Source organism: Anser cygnoides, chromosome 9 (assembly GCF_040182565.1).
Source record: "Anser cygnoides isolate HZ-2024a breed goose chromosome 9, Taihu_goose_T2T_genome, whole genome shotgun sequence".
Lineage (NCBI taxonomy): Eukaryota > Metazoa > Chordata > Aves > Anseriformes > Anatidae > Anser > Anser cygnoides.
This window is the reverse complement of record NC_089881.1, coordinates 22,427,501-22,447,484: the sequence shown is the minus strand read 5'-3', so window position 1 is coordinate 22,447,484 and position 19,984 is coordinate 22,427,501. Positions and strand designations below refer to the sequence as shown.

Sequence of the window (19,984 nt, the reverse complement as noted above, 5' to 3'; positions counted from 1 at the left end):
GTGAGACTTGTCTATCAGACCATTCCCTATTAAGGTGTAGAAAGATACATATACAGAAACTGTACATTCAGATATAGCTTCGGATCTTGTTAGAAATGCTGCCCTGTATTGTATTTTTAATTGTTTTCTTTGAATACTGGGGTCTGTAGATGCTATGCGCATACAGACCAGCACATTAGGAAAAAGTGTATTTATACTGCCGAGCTGAATAACTGTTAGATATTTGGAGCTCGATTATGGGAAGCCCTCATAAAGCCATGTTTGTGATTCACAGGCTGCCACTTTGAAACCAAGCAAAGGGTAATCCCAGGTATGTTGCAGTTAGATTTAGACACAGAGCAGCACCTGAGCTTGTATCGCATCCCTCCCCCAGGGAAGGGGGCTGAGGACATCCCCCGCCTTGGTGTCCCAGAGGAGGTTGCTCAGATCCTGCTCCAGCTGACGCGGCGAACATCACGGGGCCCTTTGTTCCCCTGTCCCTGAAGGGAAGGGACAATACAGCTTCCTGGTAAGCGACGCTGTTCAGGGAAGCAGCTGTCAGCCAAGCCCCTCACAGCACCACCCCAAGGAGGCCTCACACCAATGGCACCGAGATGTGGCTATGGAAGGAGCTGGCTTGTCCCTGGCTCCTGGGCTGCACCTCACAAATACGAAGTCAGACAGACCAGGTGAGAGCGTGCTGCCTGGAGCTCCTGCTGCACAGGCACGGCCGCTCCTCTGTGCCTCCTCATCGCCCCCAACTCTTCCTGCTCCTCCTGAGCTGGGAGGCGCGCTCATCCCATCCCCTGCTCAGCCCATTTAACTCACTGAGCCAGCACTTTTTATTTGTTTTCTTTCCAGCTCCATCCGTGTGTGCTACAAAGAGATGGCTTGGAGCAGCTCAGCTCCTGGTCCCCTCTGCTGTGCTCACCTGTGCCCCGCAGACAACCTGCGGTGATCTCCTCCCTGCTGAGAGTTCTGGTGCCGCTTCCAGACGTGTTCCCTGCTGGTCTGATCCACAGCTCCAGGGAGGCTTCCTAGTCACTTTGTCAAATTCGAACCGATGCAAAGAGGCATAGGGGAACAGCTGGAACGAGCACGGCAGCCAGAAAACACAACCAAGGTTTTGATTTTAATCCCTTTCATCCCCGTCTTGATACTGATGACTGCTTAGTATATCACCCCAAAACTTAGTAAAAACCCAGTGGAAGCACTACGAATGAGAATGCAAAAAATATATTATAAATATTATAGAGCTAGGTGTCCAACTGCTGCTGAAAACCAGTGCCAACCAAAAAGCTTGTTTATACAGACCCTTTAGAAATTCCTATCCTCACCACCTCCAGAGTTGTCGCATGGCCATACACCAACCAGCCCTGGCCATGGCTGAAGGAAAACTGTCCTTTTCTGCCAGGACATCTTGATGAAAATCAAAGCTATCAATTATATTTCTAATCAACTCTGATTCATACCATTGCTATAACTATCCTATAACTATCAAGCTCCTTCAGTTATAAGGATGAACATCAGGAACCTGCCGCCACCCACTGCCTTCCTCTCTCCCCATCCTCAGAGTCTCCAAATGCATTTATTGGGATCCAGATTCAGTTTCCCAAAATTCACCTAAGAGTTTGAGATCATTCTGCCCCATCTGAGGCTCCAACCCTGTGCAGATCTCTGGGATATTAACGGGGCTCCACAAAGATGAACTTGTTTCTAGACAGGATTGAAACTCTCAGCATTTAGTGATGTGACATCTGATCAGTCTGCAGTAAGACTTTCATCTCAATGAGAAAGGTCAGTACGTATTCATCTGATGTCAGACCTACACATAAACAAGCTGCCCTAAATGACAGATCAGAAGCACGAAGTCGTCTCTTTTTTCCAACAGCATCAGCCCAGCTGCAGTTCTCAGTGGCGCTTATTCTCAGCTGGTCTGCTTTCACTCCCTATTTAAAAAGCTAAATTGGGAGTGCTTTAATCTTCTGGCTTCGTTTCCTTAATGAGAAGTGAAAGGTATAAGTGGCAGCAGGTAAGGAGATATTGAAAGCCATGGCAGACTGGCATTTAAATTTTCAGAAGAGCTAGATCAGAGCATTTTCTAACACTCCTTTCTTCTACGACAGTACAAAATTATAAAAACAATATAATCCGTGGCTGTGGATGCAGGGAAGATGCGGGACATCAGCAGAAGGGCAAACTTTGAGGGGAGCTAAGAGGCCTCATCCTGGAGCACGCTGAGAAGTCCTACCCTCAGTGGAGCTGGCATTTCTAAAATGCAGTGCCACCTGAATTTAAACAAAGGGCGAGGTCTTAGAAAACAGTACAGCAGCAGACAACAATTCACCTAAAAGCTTCATCTTGAGTCTTTGCTGCTATTGGAAAACATCATGATTTGGCTGGTACGTTTTTGCTTTCCAGATTAAAAAAAAAAAATCAAATTTTTCCACTGTCAGTGCATCATTTCATCCTCTAAAAAAAAAAAGTTAAGAAAATCATGAGAAAAGCGACTTGCAAGTAACATCCATCCCATGAAGAGGCAGGTGGGACGGCAGCACAAGCTTTGTTCCCCAAACCTAAGCCTAGCAAAGGAGCACACTGGTTGCTCATTCCTTCACCCATTCCTTTTCCTGCTAATCTGTGTTTGCTCAGGGAGAGAGAAATTCCTAGCCATTTCAGTCACAACTTCGAAGTCTCACAGAAATGCGGGGCCTGGATTTCAACATCTGTGCCCACTTGAGGCTATCACTTGTGTCAACACTGGCAGACGCGGTCACTGCACAGGACTCCCCTTCCTCGTGCACGATCTCAGCCCCGCTGCTCTGCTGGCTCAGCACCCCTGGGTGCCCCAGTTCTGCAGCACTGTCTGAAACCTTGATATATCTCAGTTAAACGATTTTGCCGGAGATATGCAAGTAGGAGTTTCAGTGCTTTTGTGTCTTCCCTTTCTCTAAGTTACAGCTGAAATGATCCGGAGAAGAGCCGGCAGGTAAGACACCAAGTCTCAGCAGCAGAAAGGAACAAATTGGGCAATTTCTGAGCAGGAAGGTTGAGCGCTGAACACGCACCACGCTGTGTCGTACCACTGGCACTGCACTCCGTCGGGGAGCAGGCTGGGAAGGTTGTGTCGGGAAGGATTGTATCACACCACCCTTCACCGTGATCCCCACTGTACCTGGATGTTTCATGGCTAATTAAGAGGTAACAGTGCCTAATTTCCCCCCGCGCTTCAGGTGTTTGGAGGAGCACTTTATTGTGTTTCCTCCCGTTTCCCTCGGGTTTTGTCCCTACACATCCTCTCCATGTGTTACTGACTTAGCTCATTAAATACAAATTGACATCTCTACTATACAGGGCAGGCTATCCTCAAAATCCCTTAAATACCACGGTGCCTCGCAACTAACATGGAACAGACCGGGATACAACGTGCGAGGGAAAGAGTCTGGGAAACAATACGGACAGAGGCTCGTTCTCATAATACGTGGAAAAAAAGGGGATCCAGTGCAAATGAAGCATAGGATGGTAAATAGGAACTGTGTTCGCTTGCAGTCATGCACTATAGCCATTAAGCCTTAAGGTCTTAAAGGTACCGAGCAATGCATATGATAAATTTCTCCAAAACATCCCAGCCATAACATAGTTCTTGCTGATTGCTCATTTACCCATAATGCATGCTGTCATAGCAAAGCCTGACAAATGACAGAGAAAGCTCAGGTTATTTTTTACGCTGACTGCCAAGCCCCTCACCTCAGATTATTCATTTATTAGGGCAATCACTGAGGTCTGGGTACTTAATATTGTTTTCACCAAATATGAAAATGATCTACTTGCCTATTCTTTAGTTCCTCCTAGGGCAAGCCATTTATCATCAGTCCTGGATAAATGACTGCTTCATTATAGCCATAATTTATGAGATGTTAGAACTAAGGAGCCACACCTAAAGACTTAAAGCTTTAATATGGATTAAAATAAGATAATCAATCAAGCATATACAAATTCTCTTTGGAATTATTTCTCGGTTTGAAATGGCTTCACGTTTTTAGAACAGAGGTAGCCTTAACGTTTCTTGTTACCAAACTCTAGGCAAGCTTCTCTGAAAGCCCGTATGGCAAAATGGGTTTGACCTTAGTGGTCAGCGTTAGGCACCACCCGACGGTCATTACGTGAGTCAGGGAAATTGCCTGTTGGGCTAAGGGACGCTTCTGTGTGTTTTTAATGGCATAGGTGTAAGGCAGACACAGAACGGCCTCAGGCCTCCAGCACAGAACAGGTGGGAAAAGGCAAATCGGTGCCAAACGCCTGCATCCCCCGTAGATGTTGCCCTGCTTTTCTTCTCCTGCCTAGGAAGCGTGCTCATCTGGGGTTACAAGGGAAGGAGAGTTCAATGGGGTGATTTCACAATCTTTCCATGAGTTTAGTGTTTCTCTGCCTGAAAAAGCGTTTCACAGCTCAGAGTTTGGACGAGGGAAGCTTCTTCCTCTGTCTGGGGAACGAAATATTCCCTCCTCCTAAAACAGCATTACAGCTTGAAAGAAAATGTTTCTGGTTTGTCTCTTGATTGTATATTTTCTAACCCCGAGCCAATACAAATATTATTTCTCAAGCATGTGCCTCGCTTGAAACACTAACTGAAACCTACTTAACCACTTACGCCTGCATCTTTTGAAGCCCAAGTTGGAAATACAACAGTTCACCAGGTTTTTGAACACAACACCACACCCACAGCTCCAGGTTGCAAATAACAGCCCTGGTAGCTGATGCGGACAACCTGAGCATCTCCTCGAATTCAAGCCCGGATAAATGCATCCAAGAGGGACTGAGGGCGTGACGGACCCAAGGACCCTGTGCTTAGAGGCACGGTTACACATGAAAACCAAACAGCAACAGCCTCATGCTCTCAGGATAAGTGCCTGTGACACATGTTTAATTGAAGAATATTGCTGGACTTAGGATGAGAGAGCCTCTTGCAGCTTCTTGCACCACTTCCAGTTTCAGCCAATGAGCAAATTCAGTAATGCTAACAGTGGTTCCGACTTAATCCCAGCACCGGGCTCTGTTAGCTAAAGGACATTTTTCACTGCCGCCTAAGCCCCCTTGCATACAATCCAGCATCAGCATTTCAGCAGGAATAAAACAATCCAAGCTGTGGAAATCTCCCTGCGTGGGAGATATTTAGGTATATCTCTGCAAGGAAATACTTGATATTCCAAAGAAATGCAATTTTTGAAGTATATATGTGTTTATTCATGTGTGTTTATGAACACAGACATGTAGGAATATTTGTTGGCAAAGGTACTTTGTACAAAGTTTCTGGGTGTATCTGTGCGTCCAGTTTTGTCTTTTAGCTGTTTATTTGCAGTCCCAAAAATGCTCAGGAACTATATTTGCATCCAGGACCCAAAAAGGCCATTTCTCTGCCTGTGGACTCTCTGACTGGGGACAGTCCCTCTGACCCAGGGGGCAGACATCACTTTCCCCCCCAGGACTCCAGCCCCCCTCCAAGTCAAAACCCATCATCATCACTTCTCACAACAAACTCTCTCTTGGTAAGAAGTTGTGTTCCACGTTCTCCGCCAAAATAAATGCAAGATCAAGTTAGAAACCCTCCAAAATAAGGGTTGGTAACACAAATATTGACACAGCAAAGAGGAGAGAGCGCAGAAGTATGGCTGGACAGACAGTCTGAAGATGAAATATTTCACAAAAATGTCATCTTTATTTAGTGGGTGATGAAATTAGTGACTATTTTAAAAGATTCATAGTATTTGTAGTGCAGAGACTTATGCCCCCAAATTGTATAATGGGAATGTGAAGGAAAAACAATTTTTGCAAGTTGTTTGGGATTAAGTCTGCAAACTTTATGTGCAGGACTCCTACAGGGCTCCTGCTGTTTTCCGACCAAGTTTTGCAGGGGCAGGATTTCTAGGGTGATTAAGCAATCCTCTCCCTCTCAGTTTCTACAAAGTGGTTTTCTACAGCTCTGCAAGCTAATTCTTCTTGTGTGCACACATCGTCGCCATAACACCCGGCACAACCAACCACCACAGCATCCAAGTCGTATTTGGAGCGTAGAATAAAATAAGCACGCTAAGAAAAACATACGGAAATAATTAAAAGGGAAAAAAATTGTTTGCAGCACTATCAAGAGGTGTGTACAGTCTAGAGGATCTTTCGGACTAAATCCTACAGCCCTCATTCCCATGGCCCTCCTGGTTGGTTCAACGGGAATTTAGTAGGCAAAGTGACTGCAAAAACATTTTGTTGCCTCATATGGATTGAGGACTTACACTGTGTTGGCAGTCCCGCCTCTCTTCCCTTCTCATGAAAAATAAAGATGCCCTTCTTCTGAACACTGGGTCTGCTTCTCCACAGCTCCTTTCCTCAGTCAAGTATATCAAGCAAACAGGATGCAAAGCAGCCTTGGTGGCATTCTTCCAGTAGGAGTGACATTCACTCTCCACTGCTTGGCGACGAGTGAGGTATAGGGTTAAGGAGAATTAGAGCCAAACCATAAAGGGATCAGTGTTGTCGAAGACATTTTTGTGATTACTGCTCCTCAGCCCCCCTTTCTTTGATTGCTGGTGGCTGAAGATGGCTGCTGTGGCATCTCCAGGTGCTCAGCATCTGCCAGCAGTCGTGTTTGGGCTGTGGGGGCATGATGCTACATCATCTGTATCCCTTTTAATCAGCTCCCAGGCCTCAGAGAGCTCTGCATCTACGCACCTGCCCTAATTTGACAATGCCAACAGTAAAGCTGGGCCTGAATCAAGTCATTATACCTTCCCTAAGAAGTTCACATGTGGGCGTACTCCAATTTTAATTCACACTGCCAAAAATATCCCAGTTTATTCATACCTTTTTTTAATGAACTGTTATTCTATTAAGTTGGAAAAGTTGACATGAACTGAACAAGAAACAACAACTTACACGCAAACTGCTAAGTTACCAATTAGCTCCTTAAAACAATTGAAAGTCACAGAGAGCCCTCAATGCACAGAGGCGGTTAATTAATTAACATTAGATGTGATTAATAATGAGTCTTGTTTAATAGTAAATATCTGCCTGCAATGCCTGCATGTCAGAACAAAAAGCCTTCAGAGAGCAGGCAACTATATTTATCCTGATTGTGTTTGGGATTTTAACATGTTTTGTGCAGGCTGACAAATGGCCTATTAATTATCTAATGTTGTCTGACAACAACAGCTTGATAAAGATGTATGTTTTTGAATTGCTGGATGAAAACTGCTGGAGAAGAGCCCCACAGGGGCCTCGCTGTCCTAAAACTGGGCTCCAAGCCATGACAACAAGCAAGACAAAGCCCTATCTCCTGCCACAGCCTTCGGAGATAAAATATGTCTTGGCATTAGGGACATTTTCAGAAAACTGCTTCTGCAATATCTGATTAGGAAAAGGAGGAGTACGTCTTTACTAAATTGGGGTTAAGGCATAATCAATATCATATATGGAGTGTCTGGCCTATTCTGCATAAACACAGGCACTTCATATTATTAAGGAGTCTATAATGCAGAGGAAGCATATGGCAGGACATTGCAGCTCTCTCTATTCTTTTTATTTAGAACTTTATCTTCCAACCTGTTTGACAGCTGCTCCTAAGTGGTTTCACAGTGCCAAATTATTTTTATGATTGTTTGATGTTTTATTCTCCCATTTCAGTTAATGAGATAGGATCCCACAATGGTCATAATTCAGAGCTGTCAGAACTAAAAAGCATGCTTGTGGCAAGATAGCCTGATGGTAAATAAGGCTAAAAGCTGGGGATAATAAAAACTCTCTTATCCCAGTCTCCTCTGCAATCAAAACTTGTTTTGGATCCTTCTTTCCTTTGTGCTCACTTGCACTGTGACTTTCCCTTTTGGACAGGTAAGCTATCAATCTTCGGGTAACGTCACCCTTTTAATTCTGTTCAACCTTTCCTTGTAATGAAATGTGTAGGATACATATGAAATGCCGAAATGTCTCAAGATATTGAGTGCTATATTATAATTAAAGGGCTTGCTTACTGTTTATTGTGCCAAGGGAATAATTTGTCATATATGCTTAGAAGAAACTGTTCAAGAAATGACCTTTAAGAGTCCCAGGAAATTCCTTGTATCTGACATCCCTGGGGATTTCACTGAAAACTTTCAGAGGGTTCTCATTTCAAATCCTAACTTTTGGGAAGAGAACTGCTGTCTGTTTTTCTGCTTACATGCTTTATACTGGGGGGATACATCAGAGTCAGATACCAACTGATGGGCTTGGAGATGTACAAGGCTGAGAAATGGGTCGTCTTTGTTCTCCATCTCCCAAAGAGTTGCTGTGCGACCTGGTCATATCATTGCTGACTGCCTCGGATTCTCCAGCTGGAAGAAATTGTAAAATACAGTATCACCCATCCTAGCCAAACACTGCCAGTTTGTTCCCAGATGTACAAGGCACAAGCTCCTCAGGCCTTTCCTCTGCAAGCCTGGGGGTTAGCTGCAGGGGTGAACGAAGTCAACAGCTTGAACTCGTAGGAAGCCCCCTAACATCCACAGAAACAAATGCTAACCCCAGTGCTGCTGACAACCAGGCACTTCTCATGGTCTCCCTTCATAATGAACAGCTTACATCAACTATAGGTATGCATTTCTTATTTCCTACTGCACACTTTAAAAAAAAAAAAGCACATGGAAATGACTGTGGGACAACCAGAACACAGGGCCCAGCAATAACCCGTTATACCCCAGCACAAAGCAAAAATCAGAACTTAACTTCTGTGGAAAGGTTGACCCAAGGACGGCCACTGAGAAGCTGCACAAGCCCTGGGTGCACCCACGCCTGCAGCCAGGTGCAGCAGGCCACGCAAGGAGATGAGATGTGCAACCGCAGGTCTGAGCATGGGATGACCCCACACGATCTCTGGCAGAGGCCAACACCAGCTCCTTCAGAGGAAGATGCAGCCGTCTTGGGGGGAAGCTGCGCTTATGAAATAATTCATTCCACAAGGGTTAGTACTCAGGCAAAGCCCTGATATATAAGTTCCTGTCTGAACTAATCTACAAGTCTACATTTTAAGTATTTTAATTCAATTCTGCAAGCCTTTTTATGAGCTACCCTTTACCACGTCCAAGTCCTGGACAGTGGAATTCATGATTTTGGCAGCATAATTTTCCAAGTGTAGACATAGAAAGAGAAATAGCCATGATACAAAACTTCAGGGCTCTACAAAAATATTCAAAAAAAAACAAACCATGCTGCGAGCATATGCAATGCAAAAGGTAGCCTCAAGGTCCTCGTCCTCTGTTTGCTTACCAAAATCTTACTGAGTTTCACAACGGAGTAGAGGCAGAAGTGCTCTCCTGTGAGAACAGCGATTGTGGGTAACGTGCACGTAAGCACGAGAGGTTTGCAGATAATGTGGTGCTGAGTTTATGCTGACAGACTTCAGTCCCCCTGTAGAAGCCCCTTCCATGTGGGTTTCCCACGTGCAGAGGGCCACTGCCTTCTGCCAGGGGCACATCCCTCAGCACAGTGAGCTCTCTAAATGAAGCAACAGGGCAAGCTGAACCTTGGGTATTCCACTGAAAAGATCTAGGCACGGATTTCCCTTTCAGTTAATTTGGGATCAGAGCACGGCAAGGCAGCTTTGCTAAAATTGCACATCTTCCCCTCCTGTTTTGAAGGCTTAGCATGGAAGAGAGCGCACAAAGCTGAGGAGGCTGCATACACCGAGATCCGAAGGTGGGAATGCTGGTTCAGCATTGCCCTGGTAGGTTACACACAGTGGGTGCGAGAAGCGTTTCCCTTTGCACCACTTGCCCAGACTACAGCTAATAAATGTTGTTGTAACTGTCAGATCAGATCCTGGGGATCCGCCAAGAAGTAGTGGGAGTAAGTTTGGAGGAGGAGCGTGGAGGAGTAGATTAAAGCCAGTTGTGCTCCTGCGCTCCACGGCACTTCTGGGCTGCATCCGTGCCAAAGCACCGCTCCTTGCGGAGACACCTGAACCACGGCGATTGCACAGGGCAGGAGGAAGGAGGCGGGGCAGGAGCACAGCACCATCCCTCCGCCACTGCAGGGCTGCTGGTGCCCAAGAGAAAGGCTGGAGATGAGCAGAACAGGCAGCCCTGGGCAGCACGGGGCTGGCACAGCACCAGTGCATCCCTCACTGCATCTGAGGGCAGCACCAGCACATCGTTTCCACCTTCCTGAGGTCACAGCTAGTCATTCTGGACAGTCATCACCATTTGGGTCTTGACATTTATCAAAGAGTCCCCTGGCTTGATCCAGAGCAGCCCAAGTCAACAGTACTCTTCCCATAGACCTTAGATGTGGGTCCACGCGCGTTTCCCCGACCGCTTTCCTCTCCATTCTGGTCCAAAATATATTGATATTGATATGGGATGTGGGGTAAAGCTAGGGTAGAAAAAGGAAATCTCAACGCGGACAGTAAGGAAATCTGATACGGCTCCACAAAGTTCAGGTACTCCTTTTTTCAGTCGCAAGGAAAGAAAATTGATGACGCCACAAGTTTAATGCTAATTGATTTATTACCTGCCTAAGCAAATCCCGGGCAATGCAATGGCAGGCTTAGACTTAAAGCAAATGATTTACAAGATAATGTTTGACTCTGGGAAAGGGTAATCAGATCCAGATACAATGGATGATAGGATAATTGAGAAGAAATAAAAGAGGATAAATTGCCATGTGCTAATGAGTTTACAGGCCCTAATGGGGAGGACATCAGTTTTAACACTCGGGTTATGAGCTAGGAGCAAGTTTTTTTTTTTTTTTCCCCTCTTCAACAGCTAAAGATGTAGTGCTGAAACAAACCAAGATTAATGGTGTCCCACTCACTTACTTAGCCATTCTTTACACCTCAGACAGCTTCCTGCATTAAACGTGTGGCTGTTTTTTAACCAGGTTTATCCAAAGCAGTTCACCTCGGTTGGAAGCCATATTACCTATTTCTAGGTTAAGGCACATCTGTTGTTTGGGGATGAATGGCTCAAAACTGTATTTTCTCCCCCTCCTCACAGCCCCGGCTGCCTGATGAGTTTGCAATGTCTTTGCAGGTCTCTTTAGGACCGTAGGAATATTCTGAAGCCTTTATATAGTCTCACTACACTCAGGTTTTGAAGCAGTTGCCAGAGCAATACTGTCTCACATCATGATTCATTTTTATATCTTTCTCTCCCTCCATCCCACATCACCACCTAGAACCAGGGACACTTTATTGGTATTTCTGATTACTGCTGTAGCAGTCTAAATTTTTCAGCAGGACGGGGGGCTCTCCAGCCCTGATGCAGAAACGCACCGCGTGAATGGTGCTAGCCACAAAGTAATAAAAAGACAGTGGCGTGCGCTGTTATTGGTAAGGAATACAGAAATGAAGCACTTCCTTAGAGACCAAGCCCATATTCCAGTGCAAGGCTTCCAACAAATGAAGTTTAATATGATGAATTGTGGTACAGTTCCAGAATGAATACAACTCTCAAAAATGCAGCTCCGCTGAAGCTTTTAAGTTATAACACACACGACATGCCCAGCTCTCGCTTTTAAAGAGAAAGGTCTCTAGTTAGCATGCACAAAAATAGCTGCAACCCTTCCGATTCAAGACATGGGAAACCTTTTGCTGAAAAACGTACGCTTCAGACACAGATTAGTTATGAATCCTGTGCAGTCCCGGTGCAGGCTGCAGCCTGGGGGTGCTCCCTCTCCACGGAGGGGGGTGACAACAGGGACACGCCAGCAGCGGGCAGTGGCAGCAGGGAAGGATTCGGCCACGTTGGGAAAACGCACGCTCTGAAGCGTGCTCCAAAGAGCAGCTGCAAGTTCTGCTTGTTGAGTCGACTTGCGAGAGTTTTCCCTGTCCTGACCCAGATTTTGACGTTTGCTTTAAAGTTAGAAACGTGGATCGTAAAAACGCAAATTGGTGAACGCAACAGTTCGATGGCAGGACTACCCAGGGAGACGGGGTAGGTAAAAAAAATACATTAAAAAAAAAACATACTTTTTTCAGTAAGTGACTACAACTGAAAGCCTGAACCAGAAAAGCTTTGAAATTTAGGTTCTTCTGGCACTGGATAGAAGTGCAATGGTGCCTGTCCTTCTGCAAGGAGGGATGTAGCAGCAAACTGGTTCAGACACTTCTGCTGGAAGCCAGAAATGGGCTTGTGTTGGAGATCATCCTTCCCTGCCCCTGTTTTATCAAGCATCCCCTGGAGCTAAACTATTGCCACACCGAATACAGACTGATTTGATGTCAAAGCAAACAAGACTTTCCTAGTTTCTTCCACCAAGAAACCTCTGGTCTAGTTGCCAAACAAAAAAGAAAAAGGAGGAAAAAAGAGAAAATATTTATTAAAAGTATTAAATGTCTGAACATATTACAAGCCTTAACAGATTAACATGCTCATTCAGGGAAACCAGCCTGGAGTGGTAAAATTGAAATGGTTGCAATTAGCACAAGAATTGTTCTACTTGACGCGACTTGCCTTTTCTGTTTGAGAGGCACACATAATGCGAGCTCGCCGTTCTGGTACCGGGCACTCACTGTACAAGCAAACAGGATATGATAGGTGTGACTCGAGTCATTGTCTCTATTCACTCTTCGGGATAAAATACGGGCTTAATACGCTGGGAAAAAAAAATGTTGACTGAATATGGAAGAGATTGCTTGTTTGCTTATGGCCAACCGATGGCACCTTTGATTTTATCTGCTGACTGCACAGCTCCAAGGCAGACCCACAGCAGGTCCAGCCCCCACCTTCACGGCCATGGGAGTTTTTCCCATTGACATCAGTGGAAGTTGCACTGAATCCCAGAGAATTGTCTGTTCAAACCCACATCCAACATTCATCCACCAGCACCATTCATTTTAGGCACAACATAAATGACAGTATTTACTTCTGATCTGCCACCTTCGAGCCTCTGGTTGCCCGTCGCACCGATGCTCTGCTTCCCGCTTTGGTCCCTGCACCTCAAAACCACCCTCGATGCTTGTCCTTGCATCGTGCCACACACAGGTGAGCAACAGATGGTGGTTTTAGCAAGGCATAGGCAGAGCTGCGTGCCAAAAACGTGCATGCAATTTCTTTCTATTGGAGATGCAGAATTTGTGCCTCTCATCACCTGACTGCTTTTTCAGGAAGAGGCAGACAGGGAGACTTACAGGGAATTGCTGTGATTTGCACATAACTGCGTGAGTCTCTCAGAAAGGCAGGTCGGTGACAGCAGCTGGGAGGCCAGGAATAAAGCAGGACTCCCTCTGTACCTAAGTAAATCACCTGCAGCCCTGGCCAAGCATCCCAGCTGCTGTGGGGATGGCTGCACAGAGGTGGGGGCCCCAGGCCACCAGTACATCCCGTGGCTGAAAACACAGTGCATCCTTTCTAAGTGCCACCTTATGGATGCGCTTGGCCTCATATTTCTCATCTGTATTACATTGTATCTAGAGGTATTTTTTCCCCTTATATACATTTTTTGTTGTCTAGAGACATTGTGCTGTTGTCATTTAATGTTATTCCCCACTGCAACAACTCCTCAGCCTGCAGCAGCTACTTTGGACAGAAGGACACACATGGTAGAAGGAAATTGGTAACGTATCACTTTCCTGTAACAAAAATTTTGCTGAGGCAAAACCTTGTATTTATTCACCACCTTTCTTTCAAGTCCTTCAATACCTGCCTGCTTCCTGGCACGTGCAACAAATCCTTACACCCATCACGCAGGGAGTGGGAAGGGGCCTGCCTGCATCTTCAGATTTAGGATTAGCTACCTAGAGTCATATGCAATACATAAACTTTAAATGCAGCCTTGTCTGTTCTGGACTTCCTAAGCACCTAAAAACAGATGTTAAACACCATCCTAGAAGTTTGGGGGGATGGAGAAAGGAGAACAATTTTCATTACAGGTGTTAGTTCATATCAGCTATTTCAGCTCAGATAGAAACAGCCAAGACTCAGCAGCCAAGAATCAGAGAGGAAAATGGAGACGTCACCTCTGCCTGAGCTGCAGGTGCGCAGCCACCGCCGCCAGGCTGCAGCTCCACTGCTTCTGCCAACAGGTAAAGCTCAGAAAGGGGAAATGCACACAGAAAATAAAAAATAAAAAAATAATAAAAAAGTAGTGTACGGCATGGATAAGCCATACACAGATATTGGTAATTTCAAATAGGTACTTCTCAGAGGAGCTGTACTGCACACCTCTGACCTTTAACGGGAGTGCTCAAACACTGCATGTAATGATGACTACCAATGAAAGTCCTACGCTGTGCTTGGCTGCACTTTCTATATGAGTGCCAGCAGTAAGATAAATGATAAACTGGTTCACTGGAGTACTAGTGGTTTGGGGGCTATTGATTTTTGGTCCATTCTCTTTAAAAGTGAGATCTAAAAAGTTGACAGAGGGTCATTAATTTCATCATATACTTGTCGTCTCATCCATAACCAATCCAGGGGCTGAGTGCGCTTGTCACTCTCTGTTTGCACTTTATTTGTTTAGGTTTTCTTTGTGATTCTACATTTTCCCCCTTTTATTTTAGCTTTTTGTTGGTTTTGCTGCTTTTTTTTCCTTCTTTCTTTTTTTCCCCCCTCCACATGAGCTCCTTGCTTTGGACTTCCACTGCAAAAGACTCTAGACAAATATATATTTATATATATATATTCATTATCGAGTCTGTGCTAGGAAAGGAAGTCACCTCTGTTTAGTGCTACTCATTTAAAGAGAAAAAGACTCCGATAAAATTCATCAATCTTAATTGTGCAATCTGAAGGATTTTGATTGAATAAACACTTGTCTGAGGACTTCAGGGTCTTGTTTGAAAGAAACATTAAGGAAAGTTGTGGATTTTTTCCCTGTGAAGCTCCATAGGCCCATGACAGTGTTCTCACATGACACAGAAAAGACTGAATTCAAATAAGCGTATGACCACAATTAGCAGAGTTCCCTTTTTTGTAGTCCTGATTAAGCCCTCAGCAACTCTGCAATGCTTTAACAAAGAAAATCTTCTACCAAGTCTTACTAAAAGCCTCGTTTGCTGGCATATCTTTGCTTTCAGTAGAGTACAAATATACAGAAGTTTTCCCATAATTAGTAGCAAAATAACAACCATAGTTTGGTATCAAATACTCCTCTGGTCCTAACTACATCTAGTGGACAATATCCATGGGAGGAAGTTATTCACATACCAGAACTGCATACAGTAGGCAGTTGTTACCAACTTAAGTTGGTAACATATTTCTTGGTAATAGTGTCATCTGTCTCTCAGCACCAAGTCCATCCGCACTGTCCTTCACTGGGAACCCAACAGAAGGGTTTGCAGAAAGTAAAAGAAAGCGTGATTAAGTACTACGTACGATGGCAGAAAAATCCAGTATTAATAATATCACAACCTGCCAGTAAATCTCTTTTTTATAGGTGAAGAAATACATTTCTACTTTAAAGCGTGTTTTTATATACCCTTGAGTGCCCAACTAGCTAAACTACCAAGGGAGCTCTACATGATTTAGAAGTTAATCCTTCAAATGGCTAACAATTGAATGCCTCAGCTGTTTGTAGTTTCCTACCACTGGCTAATTTCATTTTTGTTTCATGTGTTCGGTGGCAAGCTTTCATTGTTCAGAGCTCTGACACCAAGGTTGTAAGTGTAGTTAATTTAGTTAAAATGAGGCTGGGAACATTCACGCCATGTTCAGCTTGTTACGACCGGACCTGGTAGAAGTTGAGGAAAATACACCTGGAGAACTAACAATAAGAAGCAGAAGGAAAGAAAAGGAGAAAAGGAAAAAAAGGATAGAAACAAGTGAGAGAGCAAACAGACAAAGGAGGTGATCCCAATTTGCCAAACTCACGAGCATCAGGCAGCCTTCTACAGAAATAAGAAATAAAGAATAGAAAAATAAAATTAACCATTTAAGCTCACTGCTTTGAGGGCCAAAATACACAAGTGTGTTGAAATAATGAATTGCCAACTATTTTACCAATTGACAGAGCTTTCTGAAAATAACACCGCGCTCACCTCTACCAGTTCATTCTCTTTTGCCACAACCAAAAGCCCATTAATGCCATCTCTTTTCCAAACCCCATTTTGTTCCTATGGCACTTGCCGAGGTCAAAAGGATCCGAAGAGCTCAAAAATATTATTTACAGCAATTGCTGTGTATTCTCTTACCTCCCGTGCTGGAAAACAGACTGACGTAAGATGTCCCTCAGTGGATTATTTTAAACAAGGACTCAACATCACCAAATGGGACTTAAAGTGGCATGAAAACACTCCCCAAAAATCAAGACTTTTTGCTGACTTGGAACAAAAAGCTGCACCTGTTCGTGGTGCCCACTGCCCCCATCCCTAAATACAACACAGGCTGTGCGTGCCCACACCAGCAGCACTTGCGCCCGGGCTGGAGATGGAGCCACACACTGAAGCCTCCAGAGCTCTGGCACTGCCTCAACGCAGCTCCAACTCAAGCAAACAGCTTCTTAAATTCCTAATTATAATCTTGATTAATAGATATTATAGCACAGCTCCTGTTTGCCAGTAATTATATTTGACACAGAGATACAAATCAGCAGTTTAACATGCTGGAATAGGATTCATAGAATTTCATAGGATTATGGACATACACATTTTTATTAAAGCTCTATTGGTTTCTCTTTAGCATTCATCAAATCTCTCCCTTTACACAGAGATAAATATATCTTTTTTTTCAGAAAGTCATTAATTTTGGAGTTTGAGAAAAATGAAATAGACGAAGTGGGTAATTTTTCACACTTAGAACAATTTCCCTATGATATTATGACTTTTTCCTCACACTGCTTAGGGAGATTAATATGGCTGTTATTTTCTCCACTAATTGGCTTTACAGATAGCCATGGGAGATAGCACCTAATAAAGCCAAACAAGAGAGAAAAATGTTAACAACACTAAGCTGTCCCATAACAAGGGGGCCTATTCATTAAGAAGCAATATTCTATTAGGGAAGATTTTTTTTTTTTTAAACAGACTTTTTGGTTAAATAAGTGGAGTATGCACTAAAAACCTTAAGTGGATTACATGGTTGTCCCGTTCCCTAAAGCCCTCCAGCTCTTCATGCAAATGGCCCCCGCACGCTGCCCACGTGAACGCGAGCCGCCAGCACGAGAGAAATCAGTTTCCTTTCTGAACCAAGGAACCCTGCACACCAGCCCCCACGAAAGATTTTATACGTAGGCTCAGGACTGTGTTCATAACTTCAACTGACCCTCCCACCCCCTTTTCATATTACAGCATGGTAGCAGAGGCTGCATTAGTGCTCCAGTTTGAAAGCACACAGCACAGGGAGTGATTCCTGTTACACGCCCCAGAGCTGAAGGATTTATTGGTGAGTTTGCAGAGACACCCAATAGTCGATGCGAGAAAATACAGGAACCATCTCTGACACCTTCCCACATCAGCACCACGCACATTTGGGTCCCTGCCTGGAGCAGGGCCCTAGCAGGAGCCCTGATAATAGGGACGCACCAAGTGACCACACCAGCCACCAGGGAACAGCCTCGCCAGCAAGTGAGGACCCTGCTCCTCTGTCCCTGGTGGGATGTAGAAGTGTCCTCCATGCAGTGCCTGGAGCTCAGCTCCCTCCGGGCTCTGCACCAGGCGCACGGAGCAACACCTGAACTTTCCTAGCCATTTATAGTGACCGTTTATGGTGCTGCTACAAAGTAATTTGCCTCTAACATTAAAAGTTTTGGCTGTTTTACAGTACAGTCACCATTAGAAATAAAGCTCTGACATAACAGCCACTTGAACCCACGCAGGTATCTAGCTGGCACAAAGGTGTCTACCCGAACTGCAGCTGGGACACAGCACCTGAGCTCTCTGCTATCAGATCAGACAGGAGCTTCCATCAGCCAAAGTAAATAAGTAAATGCAGTGCCTCGCTGTTATCACAGCCCTACCCTTGAAGTCAGTGCTTTATTTAAAGCTACAGAGCATTGAGAAAACAGATTATGCTGAAATCTTACTAAGCAAAGTCGGCAACCTGTTTCTGTTGTTACAGACAACACTTAAGAGTACACCCCTCCTGTAGCTTGATGAGGCTGCCCTGGCACCACACCAAACCTAAAACCCTTTTCCAACCTAAAACCATTGTGCTCCACAGCCAACGTGTTAAAACACCACTTTGAAAATAAAGCCACTCTGGCTTACTACCTATGAGTGACTACTTCCAGTATCCCATACAGCAACACTTCTGTATTTAGCTGAAAATCCCACACAAAGTCCTACAGTAGATATAAATACTCAGCATAGCATTTGAGAGGGACATTAAAGGAAAGCTTCGCTCTGGGTGAGTTTCAGCTTCATGGAAGACAAGATCTGAATCTGAGCAGCTGTATTTCCATTTGGCCTCCCTGTTCTCCACTCTGAAGAGTACGCACATAAAAATAACATCTTTGCAGGTACAGTTTTTGGGAGAAGCCACCCTTTCTCCAGTAAAGCAGCAAGTATTTTAAGTATTCCCCTAGGTAATTTTGAATTTAGAAATGTTATTGACATTTCAGAGGTCAGACAGAGCAATTTAATGTTCCCAGTACAGTAACCTCTGAGGAAATTCAACAATATTGTGGCACAAGGGGTTAAATTCCATACAAATTGAGTGGTTCCTGTCCTTCACCCCATTACCGTTTTGTCTTCCTAATCAGGTTTTGCACCATTTAGACAGATAATCAGATACTACTGAAGAGAACGGAGTGGAAATAACCAGCAAGTGCGCATTAAGCAATGGACCTTTAGACTAACATCAGAGTCTTTTTCATTTGATAGGAGTAAGCGACGCTTATGGAGGATAGGAAAAGTCCAAGCACACCAAACAAGTGAAGGAAGTTCATGACTAAGCACACAATTTTTTGACCTTATGAATTGTTCTGTGGGTGCTTCGCTGCAATAAAATATTAAAGGTCACCTCAAGAAAAAGCTGTTCACAGTTAGATAGGCACAATTCCCAACCATCCCACTTAGCATATTAAGTGTGTCACTTCAATAACAGTAAGGATCATTGATTTTTACCAAAGGTAAAAATACTCTGCAGGGACAGCAGAGTATTGCCCATAGGGCTTTCTACGAGCTCTTTCCCCCCTGCAGAGTCCTGCCCACGTAGAGGCCCCTCTTCAAAGTTCATCAGCCACAAGCTTAAGACATAAAAATTCAAATACAAACCTTCCTCTGGAGTTAGAGCTGCTCTAAGCACAGGCTTGTATTTGAGTTCACTTTAAAATTTACATTCAAATGCAACTGAGCCCTGAACAGCAGGTACCAGTCCTGTGGAAAGTGACGCCATTTTCGCCACTACTTTCCATGAGGTCAAAATTTCTACACAGGTATTTTTCTAAGGACATTATTTCCAGAGCAGCACCATGTGGTCAGTAAACAACACACAACTCAGGCCATAAGAAACCACTTGTCATTTTAACATTATTTTATAAAAGGGAAAAGGTTTTCTTTTCTTCAGAATCATAAAGCACAGAGGGAGAACCTGAAAGACTTACCGCATTGGAGTCGTCGAGTTACACAAACCAGGCTTAGAGGAAGCTTAAAAGTTTCGCACAAGAAGATAAGCATGTAGACGGAATAAAACCAGCAGAACAACTTACCAAGTCCAAGAGAGGGAGGCTCTAACATCCACCCAGCACCACAGACACTGAGCACCAGCTCCCCAGCACCCGCAGCCGGCATTACACCGCCCTGACCCAGCTGACTCCAATATGCCAGCTGTGTGAGGGGAGCACCTGCAGGCCCCAACAGCAACGAGTAGGCCAAATCCTCGAACCCACAGCCCTGGCTGCACCAAAATTCAATGCCTGAGTATTTAAACCGATATATATACACATATATAGTATATTAACAATGCCATTACTTCAAAAAAAGAAAGAAAAATTAACAGAGCCGAGTGAAAGGCCTAAAGAAATACGCACAGACAGCCCAAACCATGCTTGCTTTATTGCCTTACCACAAGCCCATTTCTGAAATTTAACCAACCTGTGTTCT

General features: G+C 44.4%; 1 protein-coding gene across 6 annotated transcripts in view; it reads right to left on the bottom strand.

The window, feature by feature from the left end:
* Positions 1-19,984, bottom strand: part of MECOM (MDS1 and EVI1 complex locus) — a 318,248-nt gene that overhangs the window by 205,458 nt on the left and 92,806 nt on the right. The window contains exon 1 of one of the 6 annotated variants that reach the window (XM_013174670.3): positions 19,591-19,687. The exons of the other annotated variants lie outside the window; for them this stretch is intronic. Coding sequence (XP_013030124.1) covers positions 19,591-19,672 — 82 coding nt within the window. The 5' untranslated portion in view covers positions 19,673-19,687. Of the gene's footprint in view, positions 1-19,590; positions 19,688-19,984 lie in introns of those variants that run through there. 6 annotated transcript variants of the gene reach the window in all.